The sequence below is a fragment of the Scomber scombrus genome, chromosome 2 (genome assembly GCF_963691925.1).
Source record: "Scomber scombrus chromosome 2, fScoSco1.1, whole genome shotgun sequence".
NCBI lineage: Eukaryota > Metazoa > Chordata > Actinopteri > Scombriformes > Scombridae > Scomber > Scomber scombrus.
Window position 1 is genome coordinate 1,069,503 of NC_084971.1, and position 16,110 is coordinate 1,085,612.

The window sequence follows — 16,110 nt, forward strand, 5'->3', positions numbered from 1 at the left end:
TAAGCTTTGGTAAACCACCTTCACCTTATTTTCAAGTACAACCTGACACGGAATTCATTTTCCTGGTCTCGGCTACCTTAACTCAGTAGTAAGTTGCCTGCTAGCCTACTAGCTAGCTGACTGGAGGGAATATGATGTAGACGAAGCCACACAAAAGTCCAGCATGGAAAAAGCATCCATCTGCTGTGACGGTTACTGAGGGAGATGGACGTGACGCTAATCACCAAACTCGTATGTCAACATTTGTAACAGCTCCTCGAAAGTGTGACAAAAGTCTCAGAGAGAAAACTAACGCTATGTCTCTCATTGCTTACATGACTATAAAGGATATGATCAGTGTTGTTCATGACGGGGAGAAAAAAAATCCACAGTTATATTTTAGGGGTCTGTAAGCCTGTAAGATTTTTTCTATTAAGGTGTTTCTGTAAAGAAATGGCTGATTATCATTTAAATTAATACATGTTTGTGCAGTTGAAGCTTGTTGTTTGTTATGAATATTATTTTTTACACGTTATCTATTCAGCTCCGGTGAATGTTGGCATGCAGCAAATATTCGATCAGTTGTTTGTTAAACCCACTGATTAGTTGGGCTCATGCACATTCCTATCATTAATCTGTGTAGTTACTTTTCACCACTGCAAGCTATCACAGCATTTTTACATCACTGCTCATCCTCATAATGAATTCTGCAATTTAAATTATACTGTTTGGTGGAATATTCACTTTCACAATTATATATCAACTTGAATGCATTAAATGATAGGATTGGAAGTGGGAGGGATAAAGTCAGTGAAATATAAAACAGAGAAAGAAGACAGACCAGTAACCACACCCAACACTCTCTCCACTCCACCCCCACCTCTCCCTGCACATTTCCTTGCCAGCTCTCCTTGCTGGGGGGCTGCTGCTAAAGGTGATGACTGTGCCTTTCATCTGAGCTGACAGCAGAAGAATAGACTCCACTTTGTGTGAACGATTGTCAAGATGAGAGAGTGGAAAGAGAATGAGACAGAGGGAGACACAGCAGCCCCATTCCACTATATTAGTCTGATTGCAACATTACTGTAAATCATAGTTTAAGGGCAATTCCACTTTACTACAATGTTGATCTAATTTTTGTAGTTTTGTTGTTTCTATTGGTAATTATGCGATTAGACTGATCTTATTGAAGATGTTAGATGGGAAAGAAACATTCAGAACATCAGGTTTCAAACAGCCCCACAGCTGAGCTTTTTCCTGTGTAATGGGGGATTATTACTACTAATTCAGCTGCCAAAACAACTAAAATAAGACCCAAGTTGTAATTAAGCAGAATATCCTTTAAGCTCATTAGTTAATGTGTAACGGTGGTTGCATGTCATCCGTCTGTCTGGCCAAATTTTTCTTTCCTACATGTTGCAGTCTTCAGCTTTAAAACACTCCTGGACTGAAGGGAGAAATCATTTTAGCAAAATGAGCTTTACTAACAGCCTGATACAGTTCAATGTCTCCTTGATGAACTGCCACCTTGTGTCAAGGACATCCGTGTCCTCAAGTCTGAATGTTGCCAGTTGGCGCTTTTCCACTATACAGTTCTAGCACTACTCGGCTCGACTCGACTCGGTTTGGTACCAGGAACGACCTTTTCCATTACTTCATAGTACCTCCTCAACGTGGGTGTGGTAGTCATAGCACGGACATGGAGGCGATGGTGTACTTGCTGCTCTGCCTGTGTCTTTTGTCACACACAAAGCAAGAGAAGAGAGCTGAATCGCTGTAACGCTGATGCCGGTATTTAAAAATGCCGGGTTTGATTCTTGTGTGGGACGGCTCATGACTCTTCCAGTGACGACACTCTGACCAATCAGTGGCCGGCAGTCTGCTGACGTCACATTTTAGTATCGGCTCGGCTCGCTTGGAACCTCACCAGACCAGGTACTAAAAAAGTACCAGGTACCAGGTACTATCCCTGATGGACTAGCAAAAAAAACGAGTCGAGTCGAGCCGAGCCGAGTAGTGCTAGAACTGTATAGTGGAAAAGCCCCAAATGACTGTTCTTATTGAAAAGACAGAAAGAAATATGACAGAAATATTCAGACTGGATACATGGTGCATGTGTTGACAGAGGGACGAAAAGAGGGTTGAAGGTGGAAAAGGATTAGTCACTCTTACCTATGTCTGAAATCTTTGTTTCTTTAATACAGTGTAAGCAAAGGAAAGAAAAGAGAGAAGAGTTAGTAGACAGTTTGGTTCTTGAGAGGTGTTACAACACAAGCAAAAGAGCATGTACTGAAAAAAGAAAATCAGAAGTTGTAAAACAGTTAGAAGTTGTCAAAATTTGAAACATGCGTGAGATACAACAATAGGAAAAATATTTCAGATGGCTGTTAGAAGTTGTAAATAGAAGTTGTAGAGAAATATGCAGCCCAGATTGTGTCAGAAGCATGTTTTTCTTTTATCTTTTAGCACTCTGGCTCAAGTGTAAGTGCTCAAACGTTTATTACTGTGGTGGCAAAGTGTCCAATCTAGTCATGCATTCATCTTTCTCTTCCTTTTGCGTTTTCAAGCACTACTTCAAAGTCCTCCAAGACCAATGATGTGAAGTAGAACAGTTGAGTGCAGGAAGGAAAAGTTGAAGTAGAGTGATGAAATTTAATGCTAGATTTGAATCAAAAACCAAGAACTCTTAAGTCAATTTTTTCTTCTTATTTAGTTTAAGTCAAATCCATTAAAAATGATGCATTCATATTGACTCCACCTGAGGACCTGAGAACTGTGAATGAAACGCTTTTTGAGAGGCTTCACTTTAAAAGGAATCAAGAGTTCTGTGAGTGAGATCTTTATCTCAGTGACAGGATATTATTCTCTGGATAATGTTCAAATCCGTGATCTGGCAGCAGCAGCCTCCCTCCCCTCTTACCTTAGCTCCATGACACTGGTAACATTCCCAGAGGGGAAGATCCTCCTGATGTAGTTGAAATCTCCAACGAAGATGCTGCCATCTGCTCCACAGGCCAGAGCCAGGGGGGCCAGCAGCTTGTTGCCCTCTGCCTGCCCGTTACAGCTGGGGCAGGAGATGCTACGGCGACGTCCGTTTCCTAGGAGAGGGTATTAAAATCTATTTTTACACAAGTCTGGAGCTGACTCTGTGTTCATTTTCACATGTTAGTCAAGACCAGCAAAGACTGTGGAACAGCTGCTCTGTCTACCATCCCAAAGAGCAGATAGAGTAGGGGTGTCAAACATATGGCCTGTGAGCTAGAACTAGCCCACCAAGGGGTCCAATTCGGCCCACTCAATAATACTGCAAAATATGAAAACTGCCAAAAAGTAATTCCAATTTTTCAATAAATCACACTGCTGTTCTCACTTATTTCTGCTCGCTATTCACAGGCAAGGCTTCTGATCTGCCCATGGACGTCCAACCTAAGATAACTATATATATATATATATATTATTTATAGGTTATTATGCGATGGTTTAACTGTTCTGGCCGACCTGAGATAAAACTGGGCTGTGAATTAAAATGAGTTTGACACCGCAGAGAGAGAGTGACCCTTCAAAGGCATTACACCCATATGGTGAAGCTCAAAACTGACAGGTAACAGGAAGTGGCTGGTGACACCATGTGACAGAGCAGTGAACAGTAGGGTTACCACTGACAAGTACTGCCCTGCATAACAGAATGGACACATTTCAAATTTGGAAAAACACTGACTTTCCACTAAATGTCTTGAAAAAACCGAAAAAGAAAACTGCTGCTATTGAATTCTATCCAAAAAGTCCTGAATTATGTCAAAATATGAAGTAAATCATGTTTAGAAGAATATAAGGTCTCTGGATACAGACTGATGTATCAATATTGGTGAGTGCTTAAAGAAAGTACATAAAGGAACTAATTATACATGAACTGAAAAAAAGAAATGTTGAGAAGCGTGTATTCATTAAAATGTGGTTACTACTTAGCAAGTCCTTGTTACATGTAAAGAAGTAATGCTGAAAAGTAACTTAGTCTCTTCTTATCATTAAAGGCCTGCTTCTCCAATCAAAAAACCTGACTTCTATCTTACACAGATGTTTCTCATCATACATATTCATTCTGTAGTTTCTATGAAAAGGCTAAGATATATCCCTAACAGCATTTTCTTCCAGGTCATTGAGATTTCCATAGCTCACATATTTAAATTATCAAATAAAATTACTATCCATCATGCAAATGTCAAAACTACTTCCTTACCCATGATGCTGCTGACGACAGCGGGCTGCTGGGAAATGAAAATGTTTTCACCATTGCCTTTGTAGAGGATACCTGGTGGAGAAAAGACAGCAGGATAAGAAAAACACATACTGTAAATAGGACGACGAGTGAGAAGACTAATTTGACTTTGATGAATGAATCTGTTTGGTATGTTAGAGGCCAGATTTTATTACCACAGCTGTCTTTCCAAACATTGCTTGGATATACAGTGCATCCGGAAAGTATTCACACCCCTTCGCTTTCCCCACATTTTGTTATGTTACAGCCTTATTCCAAAATGTATTAAATTCCTTTTTTTTTTCTCATCAACCTATACACAATACCCCATAATGACAAAGCGAAAAAGGGTTTTTTTCGGGTTCTTGGTCACCTTTCTGAGCGATTGCTCAGTTTGGCTGGGCGGCCAGCTCTAGGAAGAGTCCTGGTGGTTCCAAACTTCTTCCATTTCTGAATGATGGAGACCACTGTGCTCTTCGGGATCTTCAATGCTGCAGAACATTTTTTGTACCCTTCCCCAAATCTGTGGCTCGATACAATCCTGTCTCGGAGGTCTACAGACAATTCCTTTGACTCATGGCTTGGTTTCTGCTCTGACATGCACTGTCAACAGTGGGACCTTATATAAACAGGTGTGTGCCTATCTAAATCATGTCCAATCAATTGAATTTATTACAAGTGGACTCCAATCAAGTTGTAGAAACATCTCTAGAATGATCAGTGGAAACAGGAAGCACCTGAGCTCAATTTTGAGTGTCATAGCAAAGGGTGTTAATACTTATGTACATGCAATATTTAAGTTTTTTATTTTTAATACATTTGCAAAAAATTCTAAAAAACCTTTTTCGCTTTGTCATTGTGGCGTATTGTGTGTAGATTGATGAAAAAAAAGGAATTGAATCCATTTTGGAATAAGGCTGTAACATAACACAATGTAATGGAAGTGAAGGGGTGTGAATACTTTCTGGATGCACTGTAGTTTATAAAACACAGATCTGGCCATGTCACCATGATGTGATATTATCTTAACTTGTTGATTGGACTATATTATACATTTGAAAATGATGGTGTTACAATCTTAAAGCATTACTGCAGTGAATTCAAGTTCATGATGTTTTAACAGCAAAGTTTTACTTGACCTAATTAACCAAAAACCAGCAACAATATGATTATGTTTTTAAAGAACAAACAGGTAGAAATGAAATGTCCAACTGTCATCTAATCACATTAATGGTGGAGAAAAATAAGCATTAGGGCTCATCATGACACTGTGCTGTTCTTTTCAGCACAAACTGCCTTTTCACGGCACAAATGAACTTTAAAACAGCACTGCTACTCCACCACCCAGCCTTCATCCCCCTGATGCTGGTGCAGAGTGTCAGATAAAACTGTAAACTTGAAACAGGGAAACTCTTTTGCCTCCTTAATGCTGCTGTTGAGGAGGGAAGTGTGTGCAAGTGTTTGCCTGCTTTGGCGCACCACCAAATAAACCCAGCCAGCCCCGTTCAACACTTCACAGACTGTGTGTGTGTGTGTGTGTGTTGCATATACAGTATATGCACACATATTTGTGAGTGTGTTTGAGTTGAAGCATATGACAGTTTCTCTTTTTCTTTCACCACAGGGGTCCCACAGGATCACACAGCATGTAAGATTAAAGGGATGCTGCTGCTACTATGTGTGTGTGTATGTGTGTGTGTGTGTGTGTGTGTGTGTGTGTGTGTGTGTGTGTGTGTGTTTCACTTTGGAGACACTTAAAAAAACAACTGTTAATTGAAATTAACTATAGTTGACTGATGACTGACAAATGAGTATTTAAATAGAAAACAACAATCAGATGAATGCAGTATCATATAAATCACTTCGTCTATGTTCTGCTGTACAAATAAACTTGATTAAATTACATTTTGCAGTATACTGAAATCAAGTTGAAGTGAATCGTCAGTACATCTGAATCTGTTAAGAAGGATTTGTGATGCAATGATCTCCTGTGCTGTCTGTATTTGGTATTTTGTTGTATTCAGAAAATATGAATAAATTAAAACGAAAGAAAAAGTTGGAGTGAAACAGATTTGGTGACACCTGAAGACACCTGCCATCAGGTGTATTTCCACCGTACAGATTCCAGGGTTCCGCCTGTAAGAAACACTATAGTGTTGACTGAGAGCAGAACTGTTGTAGTCTTTACAGCGATCGGTCTCCCATGGCAACAGAGACCACAACCCAGATGAAAAAAAGAGCTAGCTAACAATGTAAGGAGCTATCTACTTTTATAAACCACTACAACCACTTCATTCTGAAGCCAGTTAACATGGAGATGGACTAGTAAGCGCATCTTATTGACGACTTTATGTTAATCTTTAAACTGTTAGAGTTTGGATTATTTGGAATGGATTTGATGATTCCTTAATAAATCATAAGGCCCAACATTTTTATTTTTATTATATTTGGCATTACTGGTACATGTTTCTGCACTAAATAATTAACTAATAATGCATAATGATGCAAACACTCTTGTGTAATAGTGGTTGGATTGAGTGTGTGTTTGTGTGTGTGTGTTGTAAACTCAGAGGAATTTCTTTGATCTAATTTGAAAGATAAAGTTAGATGAGTTAAAGAGATTATGAAACACACTCATGTCTTTGTAAACACACGTACACACACACAGACACACACACACACACACACACACACACACACACCCACACCCACACCCACACCCACACACACACACACACACACACACACACACACACAGAGGCATGGATTCATTCACACATGTATATGCACAACGCAAACATGTGAGTTAAGTCATAAAAGTACCTGAGAGGGAGATGGAAAAAGTGGAGAGGTACAAGTAAGATACTGGAATACATTATGATAATACTGGAAAGAACAGGGGGATGAAAGAGGAGAGACAACGTGAGGTGAGAGGCGGAGGAAGAGGGAGTGGAGTGGCTGACTTGTGAGAAGGTTAATGTGAATGAGTGGTGAGAAGATGAACAGAGGAAAAGAGAGGGATGCACTCGTTCTTCAAAGTGAGACATCAAAGAGGGACCTCCTGTGGTGAGCTGAATTATTTAAACTTTGCCGCCATCTTGGAATCCAGATCTATTTATCTATCTATCTATCTATCTATCTATCTATCTATCTATCTATCTATCTATCTATCTATCTATCTATCTATCTATCTATCTATCTATCTATCTATCTATCTATCTATCTATCTATCTATCATATCAGCTTATTTTATAAAAAGTTAAGCTAAAAAGAGGTTGAGAAATCCTCGTCCAATCACAACATTAGCCTGAACAGCCAGGATAGATGAATCCAGCAATGTTATGTTAGAAACATAGTATGAAAAGGGCTGAAGTGTCATCCCCATTTCTCTTTGCAGGGTTTTCCCTCCAGTCTTTCAGAGCACATTTGACTTATGGTCTGATGACATTGAATGATGTACACATTAGTTTGTTTGAAGAACACTGAAGACTTGACAGCCCTCCTAGTCACTACGGTGTACTACACTACATCTTTGACAGAGCTGTCAATGCATCTGTTGTATTTTGTATGATTTACTGTAGAGCTGTTATTAATAGTCAGAGTTGTGTCACAAGATGTTCTGATAGGACTGCAATTCTGAACTAAATGTTTTTTTCTTTTCTTTCTGCAATGAACATGGTCGGTTTATAAGTTCTTTAAATCCAGCATGTCATATTGCTATCGGCCTTTTAATCCCATATGAGCCAGTTCCCTTCCCGTCCAGCTATCTCTGTATCTTTCTCCTTCTCTCCATCTCTCCCCTTTCATCTCTCCCTCCATTAGTAGGTGTTGATTGATCAACAGAGGCCGAGCCAGCAGGGTTCCACCCATGCTGTGCTGCGGTGCACACGGGCAACCAACTACTTGGCTTACTGGGAAAAAGTGTGTGTGCGTGTGGTGATGCAGGGTGATGAGAGAGAGACAGATAGGGAGAGAACAGCAGTGTGGAAAGAGAGGAGCATCGAATTCTCCTGCTGAGTTAAAAGAGAGGGCAGCAAGGCTTTTTTTCACATTCTGTGTATACTGTGTGTGTGTGTGTGTGTGTGTGTGTGTGTGTGTGTGCGTGTGTGTGTGTGTGTGTGTGATTTGACCTTGATCTCAAAACTCTCAATCTCAAAACCTAAATTCTTACATTCTCACCACATCCACTGAGGGCCCTGAAGCCTTGTTCATACCTGCGTAAGACACCTGGTGCGGGCCTGTGCAGATGGTGTGTGAGCTACAAGCATGCACAGTGGGCTTTATGCTCAATGCACTGCTCGGTGCAGTATTCTTTACAATGCCAGGGGGCATACAAACAAAATATCCTTTGAATGAGCAAGAAGACAATGAGTGCTACCTGAAGAATGTCATCATTATCATTATTATTATTGTTGTTGTTGTTGTTGTTGTTGTTGTACCAAAATGGTGAAATCACTGGTTAATCCGACTGCTGTCTGCTTCTGATTCAACATGATGACGTGGCTGAACAGCTGTTGATATAAGAAGTCTAAAGCCAATACTACTGCAGAAACTACAGGTGAGGTCAGACAAACATGGACTAACAGTGCCCAAGCAATGGCAAACTGTTGGCTCTAACACACACACACACACACACACACACACACACACACACACACACACACGCACACACACACACACACACACACACACACACACACACACACGGTTATATCTGTATTATGTCAAACACACATCCACACGCACAGTAAACAAGGGTTAAATAGAGTCAACTACTGTTTCACATGCATGTTTAATGTATGAAGCAAGCTGAATGATGAATGTATGTTCTCGGTGTTGGAAATCAGTGTAAAGAGTGACCTTCAGCCGAGCAATGGAAAACACTTGTGTAGTGTTTTTAATATACATGAATATAAGTCATTTTCCTTTCATTCAGTATCAGTGAATGGCCTTTCATTCATCTCTGCTGATCACAGTGATAAAACTGAAATATACTTCTTTCTTTTTTTTTTTTTTACTGCAACATAACTTATACACAATACAATATACATTTTAAGAGTTCAACCAAGTGTATCCAAGGTAGTGTACCAGTGCCCCCATTTTTTCTCATTTTTATTGTGTATTTATTATTTTATTTATTAGTAGGACAATGCAGGTGAACATAGTTAAATTATTACATTTTAGTAATAATCAACATGCTGAGTCTGTTTTCTTTGTTGTTGGACAAATTGTAAATGAACAGTGAGCAGTGTGACCATTTGACTTACTGATGATAAGTTATCCTTATGTGTCTGCCCATGGAGGAACATGTTTTAGAGTTTAATATTAAGACAAAATATTCAGTTTTAAGTTGATGGCATCCTGGGTCAGTTGTTGTCACATAGGCTATGTCACTGATGACTGTGATTGTGTTGATTTTTCAGACCTTTGTTAAATTTCTCTTCAAAAAAAGTAGTCAATAAAGTAGTTAAATAATGGAAAATCTCTCTTTGATGGAACTGCTCACAACTTAAAGACATGAATCCTGTGACAAAGGGTCATAACAAGTAGATGTTGCTTTGTATTACTATAAAAGATCATATGCAAAAAAAAGGGGAAAGAATCACTGCACGAGAGACAGAGACATTAGCACAGCCTTAGCACTATCTCATCTCATTTACTGTAAAGAAACATATAAAACACAAACTAAATCTGTTGGACTGTAGGAAAACTTCAGCCTCAAAGATTCCATCTTCCACACTGTCTGAAATCGTTAAGGTTGTGGCCTGCATACCTGTCAGTTAGTTTAGCTGGGTGAGAGAAATGCAGAGAAATTCATTAGAGGGAGTACTGATGAAGTCCTTCATATAGTAGATTCAAGACTGTAAATAACCTGCAGTTTGCTTACATGAAGGAGTGATTATAGTTTCATCATGTAAAAGGATGTAGAGGAAATATTGAATATGTGATAGCTTGTACTTTTAATCAAAGTTGTTTTGTATGTAGGTTTATTGGATCAAATAAAGTCTGTTACAAACTCCAAACATTCTGGATTTCTAAAAACACTATATTGTTAAAAAAAATGTAAATTTGTTTTAAAGTTCAGTAATTTTAATTTTGTTTGATTTTGTGGAAAAAGCGACACTCTCTCTTGTTCTATGGAGCAAAGCACTAAACCCCCGACTGTGGCTGAGCTGCTTAGTGTCTGAATAATACAGTGCAGTGCTTTACCGGGCAGCTTACACACTTATACTCCCCCCGTCTCTCTCTCTGCACACACACACACACACACACACACACACACACACACACACACACACACACACACACACACACACACACCGATGTGTGAATACACAAACACAAACAAAAACTCACAAGTGCAACTGAATGGAACTCACACACATACAGACACAGGGGAAAATATCCTCTGCCCCTGAACCCCCTCCACACACAAACACACAAACACACACACACACACACACACACACACACACACACACACACACACACACACACACACACACACACACACACACACACACACACACGCACACAGACATTCTCTCTCTCTTTCATTCAGTCTTATCTGAGTTGTTCAGCAGTGCTCTCTGCTCAGTGCTCACAGATCACACACCACCAGGTGTGTTTGTATATGTTTGTGTGTGCGTAAAGGCGTGGACAAGCCTCTGCACACAGTGTGTCTCTTTTCCTTTCCCATTCTCTTTCTTCTCTTCGTGTATTTTTTGTTTTCCTAATCTCTAATAAAAATCCTGTTTATCTCATTTAGTTTTTGTTTGCCTCTCTGTGCCACAACAAACTGTCCACTATATACAATATCCACATTTTGGTGTGATGGCTTGAATGATGTGGATTGTGCACAATATGTTAAAAATCCATGTCATTCAAGCCATGATGTTGAGGTTTGGTTTTTCACAAAAACCAAACAATTTGTTTTGTAATTATATTTATATCATATTGTTTCTTCAACAAAATCTGAATGAATGATTGAATAAGTGAATGAGTAATACAAAATATTACAGCAAAATTAATTTTTATCCCAGAACCAGTTCCACAGAAAGGTATTTTGGACTCCTATATAATCCAATCTAAACTAATCTAGATGTAAATGTATAATAAATCTAATTAAAAAGATCATGATCCTGCTATTGCACAATAAATAGGGCACAGATAATGTGGCAGGTACAGAACCCAACTCACCAAGGGTGTACACACTCTCTCTCAGTTTAATACACTTTGTAGATGTTACCATAGTTTAGTCTATGCTGGATCCTGCCATTCAAATTAGCCTGATCCTTCAGGACTAAGAGCAGCATGGATGTTTTGTGACTACTTAAACATAAAAGCAATTTTACCCTAAGTAGTTACAGAGGGTTATTCCCTAAGGGTGTGTGGCTGTTTTAGCTCAGACAGTCAAATTACATTTTACTTTATTTACAGAAGGATGCAATGAGGTTTTGCACTGTAAGATTGAAGAAAAACAGCACAGATTAAAACTGTGTGTTTGGCCTTTTGTATGTGAAAGCATATTCAGTCAGATGAGGAGAGAACATTTAAACAAATGTCTGCTGCACAGATTGACCACTGCAGCAGAGGAGATTGTGCCTAAAACGTAGTCTGTGAAAAGCATGTGTAAAAAACAGATGCACGCACACACACACACACACACACACACACACACACACACACACACACACACACACACACACACACACACACACACACACACACACACAGAGGATGAGAGACTAAAGCCATGTTGAAACATACACACCAACAGAAAGAAACAGTTACTTTACAATAGCTCTCCGCTCAGCACAGCAACACAACACAAGGAAAAGCAGCAGCAATGCAACAACCTGTTATTTGTCACATGACTTTACATTCCTGTTTCCCACAGTGGCTTTCTGCTTACTTTCACAAACTTTTAATGGCTCCTGCAGCTCCAATCTACAGCAACCAGTAATATTGGTTAATTAGTATAACACCTTTTGTAATGGGCATCACCTCCTATATAGTAAACCTTTAATGGGAGAAACATTAAAGCTTGAATTGAATTTTCAATTTATGATAATTATTTCAAAGCAGTAATCTCTGTTTGCTGTTCTCACAGAAATCACAATGACTTCTTCGGATAAATCAAGACATTGTCTTCTTGAGGCTTGAGGATACCTGATAAAGCATAAGATAGTTAATACAAAGAAAGAATAATTAGGACTTTCAATAATAATAATAAAATATAATAAAGGAAATTGTTAAAAACAGTGGCTCAAAGTGTGTGACTTGAGGCTAACGCACTGTAACAGTGAATGTGAAGAGATCTTTTTCATTTGAATAATTACTCAACATTAACCCTTGATCTCAAAGCCACATTATGCCTTATGGTTGATGAGTTTCAATGCAGCAGAGGGTCTCAGCTTGGGTGGTGCAGCTCAGCTGGGCAGTGTTGTAGGTGAGTCTTTGTGGATACAGTGGTGATGAATCACAGGTGGAGTGGCTGCTGTGAAAGAGTCTCTGTTGGCTTAACTCCCAGTTTGGCTGTGCTGCTGTCATCAAGCAGGCTGAGACCCAGTTTAAGTGTTGTAGTCTTCTTTAAAGCAACGTTTCAATTTGAGTTGAGGATCTTTTAGTTTAATGCTGAATAACCTTATTAATATGTTGAAAAATATATATTAAACTAAGAAACAAATCTGTATGTCCTTAATAAATGATCAGACAGCTGTCAAAGTTATACCATTTGTATGTATTTCTATGACAAACAATGTGACATTATTTACATAAGGATTCACATGTGGTGCAGATTTGCAGAATCATCTTCAGGAATGATATAATATTATGACTCTGGTCTGGAGAGATAACATGTCCATGTTTACTGAGTTGTTGGTCCTTTCTCCTAGTGTCATTTATGTTTTGAGTTCAGGCCATAGTTTAGCTACTGGCCAGAAATGGCTTCTCAGGAGGTCTGTTCAATCTCCATTTTTTTTTTTTTTTTTTTTTTTTTTTACAGTGTTTAACTTTGTCAGTATCATGTTTTTAGACTGATGAAAAGGTCTGTTTCGGGAACTGGGGATGAGGCATTAATTCATGTATCTGTGGAATTCACTCATCTCCTCAATTTGAAATTAAAGAAGGGTTGTTTTATCCCATTTAATTAAAGACAAGGCCAAAATGTGTCCCACAGTAATATTAGTTCTTATTTGTTTACAGAAATAATATTGTCAAAGTTTAAAAGCTTTAACAAACCCATACTTGCAAATAAATATAAAGATACAACTCTAATTTGAATAAGAAGCATTTTGTAAGTCATAGAGTATCAACAAGAAATAAATCATTGAGCGGGTCGCTTACTTCCAGGCCATTAAAAGTTAACACTGGCTGTACAGGCATGTTATTACCAAATCTAACACATTGCCCTCTCCACATCATTAGTGGAGCGACAAGACAGACTACAGAGAAAACACCTCAGCAGTGTTTGATGGGCTTCCTCACTCTCTCTCTCTCTCTCTCTCTCTCTCTCTCTCTCTCTCTCTCTTTCTCTCACACACACACATACAAGGGACTAACACACATTGTGTGTTGCGTTGCTGTGCTGTTCCTTCAAAATCACACCCACAGAGACCCATACACATGCAGACAGAAAATCACAAATCACACATGCATTTTAAACACACACACAACCACAAACACACACACACACACACACACACACACACACACACACACACACACACACACACACACACACACACACACACACACACACACACACACACACACACACACACACACACACACACAGAGAGAGAACCGGGTGACAAGGTGCTGAAAGCCCCAGAGGACTGCAGGGAGAGAGGGATGAATAGCAATGTGATGGATGAGGTGACAGATAGAGGACACACTGTAAAAAATGGCTAAGAAATCCACTATAATTTACTGTTGTTTCTACACAGTTAATTATTGTGAATATTTTTTATATTAATGTGTATTAGGCCTAAAACACTGTAATCAACATGATGCTGTAGAAATTAGATTAATCAACAGACTATTGTAGAAAATCACAGTAATATTTGTACCACTGCAGAAACCATTATGTTACTGTAGAAAAACATAGTAACCATTATACTACAGTAGAAAATCACAGTAACCATTATACTACTGTAGAAAAACATAGTAACCATTATACTACTGTAGAAAATCACAGTAATATTCACACTACTGCACATTAATTCCATTTGTAAAGAATAAACCGATGCAATTTAAACTTCTGCTTCATTATTGATAAAACTTGAATAAATTCAATCTGTAACCAAATATATTTGACCCTTTCTGTTTGTTAATCTATTGATAAGATGCTACTTAAACAAAACTCATTATATTAAAAACTCTATGATGATAAATATTATTGCCTCAGGTGGCCTTATCTTTTTAGATTTTACTACTCTGAACTGGATCAAAGAAATTCTCTTTACCCCAGAATCCATTTGGAAGTTAATTACATATTTTCTAAATGAGGTGGTCTTCCTGTTTTGCTTATGTCCAACTCTCTGGATGCAGTAAATACCTTTTTTGGAATGACTGTGGATATATTCAAAACAAATCTTTATTTTCCTAAACAATGGTTGAACAATAATATTATATTTTAATTCTATTTTTAAAAACAGTTAATTTAGAGATTCTTCAAATGAGTTGTTCTGAATTTCTGTTTATTCATATTATCCATGTCACCCTAAAATAATGTACTATTGTAATATTTGTTGATGGTAGATACATTTGTGGTTATAATGTAACGGCAACATGATGGGGAGTTTTTCTTTCTTTCTCCCAACATTATGAATACTACAGAGACCATGGGGGTGAACTTCTTTGGCTCCATGTTGCCACTGATTTGTAAAGCAGCTGGCACTGAGACAATCTACACCAACCACTGCTTGTGAAGCACCACTCTGTACAGAAACTCTGTGATGCTGGCCTAGAGGCAAGAGGAATCGTCATAAATGTGAATTGTCCCTGCTATCTTACTGGTGCCCAAATTACAACAAGAGAAGATGCTGGAGTAATATACCTATTTCTGGTACTATGCAATTAAAACGCACCACTGCACCAACAAAGAAGAGTGCCAACATAATTAGTTTAAAAAAACTACTTCAACAATAGCACAATTGGCGATATCCAGGTAAATGTTAATAATCACCCCAGATAATTGTTAATCACCCCATCTTTAAGCATGCCCATGTATCACATATCCATTTAGATCATGTGGACCAGGATACACTATGCTGGGGCAGTGTGATGCATTCATGTGGACGTTACTTTGACATGTACCACCTACCTAATTATATTTGCAGGCCATGTGCACCCCTCCATGGCAACAGTATTCCCTGATGGCAGTGGCCTCTTTTAGCAGGATAATGCTCTGCTACACTGCAAAAATTGTTCAGGAACATAACAAAGAGTACAAGGTGTTGCCTTGGCCTCCAAATTTACCATATCTCAATTCAATTGAGTGTCTGTACTCATCCTCGAGATGTGATGGAACATCTTGGTGCCAGATACCAGAGGATATCTTCAGAGGTCTGTTAGAATCCATGCATCAGCTAGTCAGAGCTGTTTTGGTGCTATGAGGAGGACCTACGCAATATTAGGCAGGTGGTTTTAATGCTAGGGCTGATTGGTGTGTATACAATATAAATAAATCATATTGTGATATAAGGACGTCTCTTAATCCTGATGACTCTCTTGATCTTATTCTCCTCACAAGTGATCAGTCCAGTCTCTCCCCATCATCTAAGTCTCACTGTGCTATGAGAGATTTTGATTTATTTATAAAGCACTTCTTTGAAAATCCACAGGCAAATCCAATTTAGTCAGCTCTTGTG

At 38.6% G+C, this 16,110-nt stretch overlaps 1 protein-coding gene across 6 annotated transcripts in view; it reads right to left on the reverse strand.

Annotated features, from left to right (window-relative positions):
* Positions 1-16,110, reverse strand: part of tenm3 (teneurin transmembrane protein 3) — a 244,749-nt gene that overhangs the window by 41,854 nt on the left and 186,785 nt on the right. For 4 of the 6 annotated variants that reach the window (XM_062427003.1, XM_062427030.1, XM_062427038.1 and 1 more), the window contains 3 exons: positions 4,217-4,288; positions 2,900-3,077; positions 2,152-2,172 (listed from right to left, as the gene is read on the reverse strand). In XM_062427003.1, coding sequence (XP_062282987.1) covers positions 2,152-2,172; positions 2,900-3,077; positions 4,217-4,288 — 271 coding nt within the window. The remainder of the gene's footprint in view (positions 1-2,151; positions 2,173-2,899; positions 3,078-4,216; positions 4,289-16,110) is intronic. The other 2 variants (XM_062427047.1, XM_062427020.1) reach the window with 1 other exon arrangement.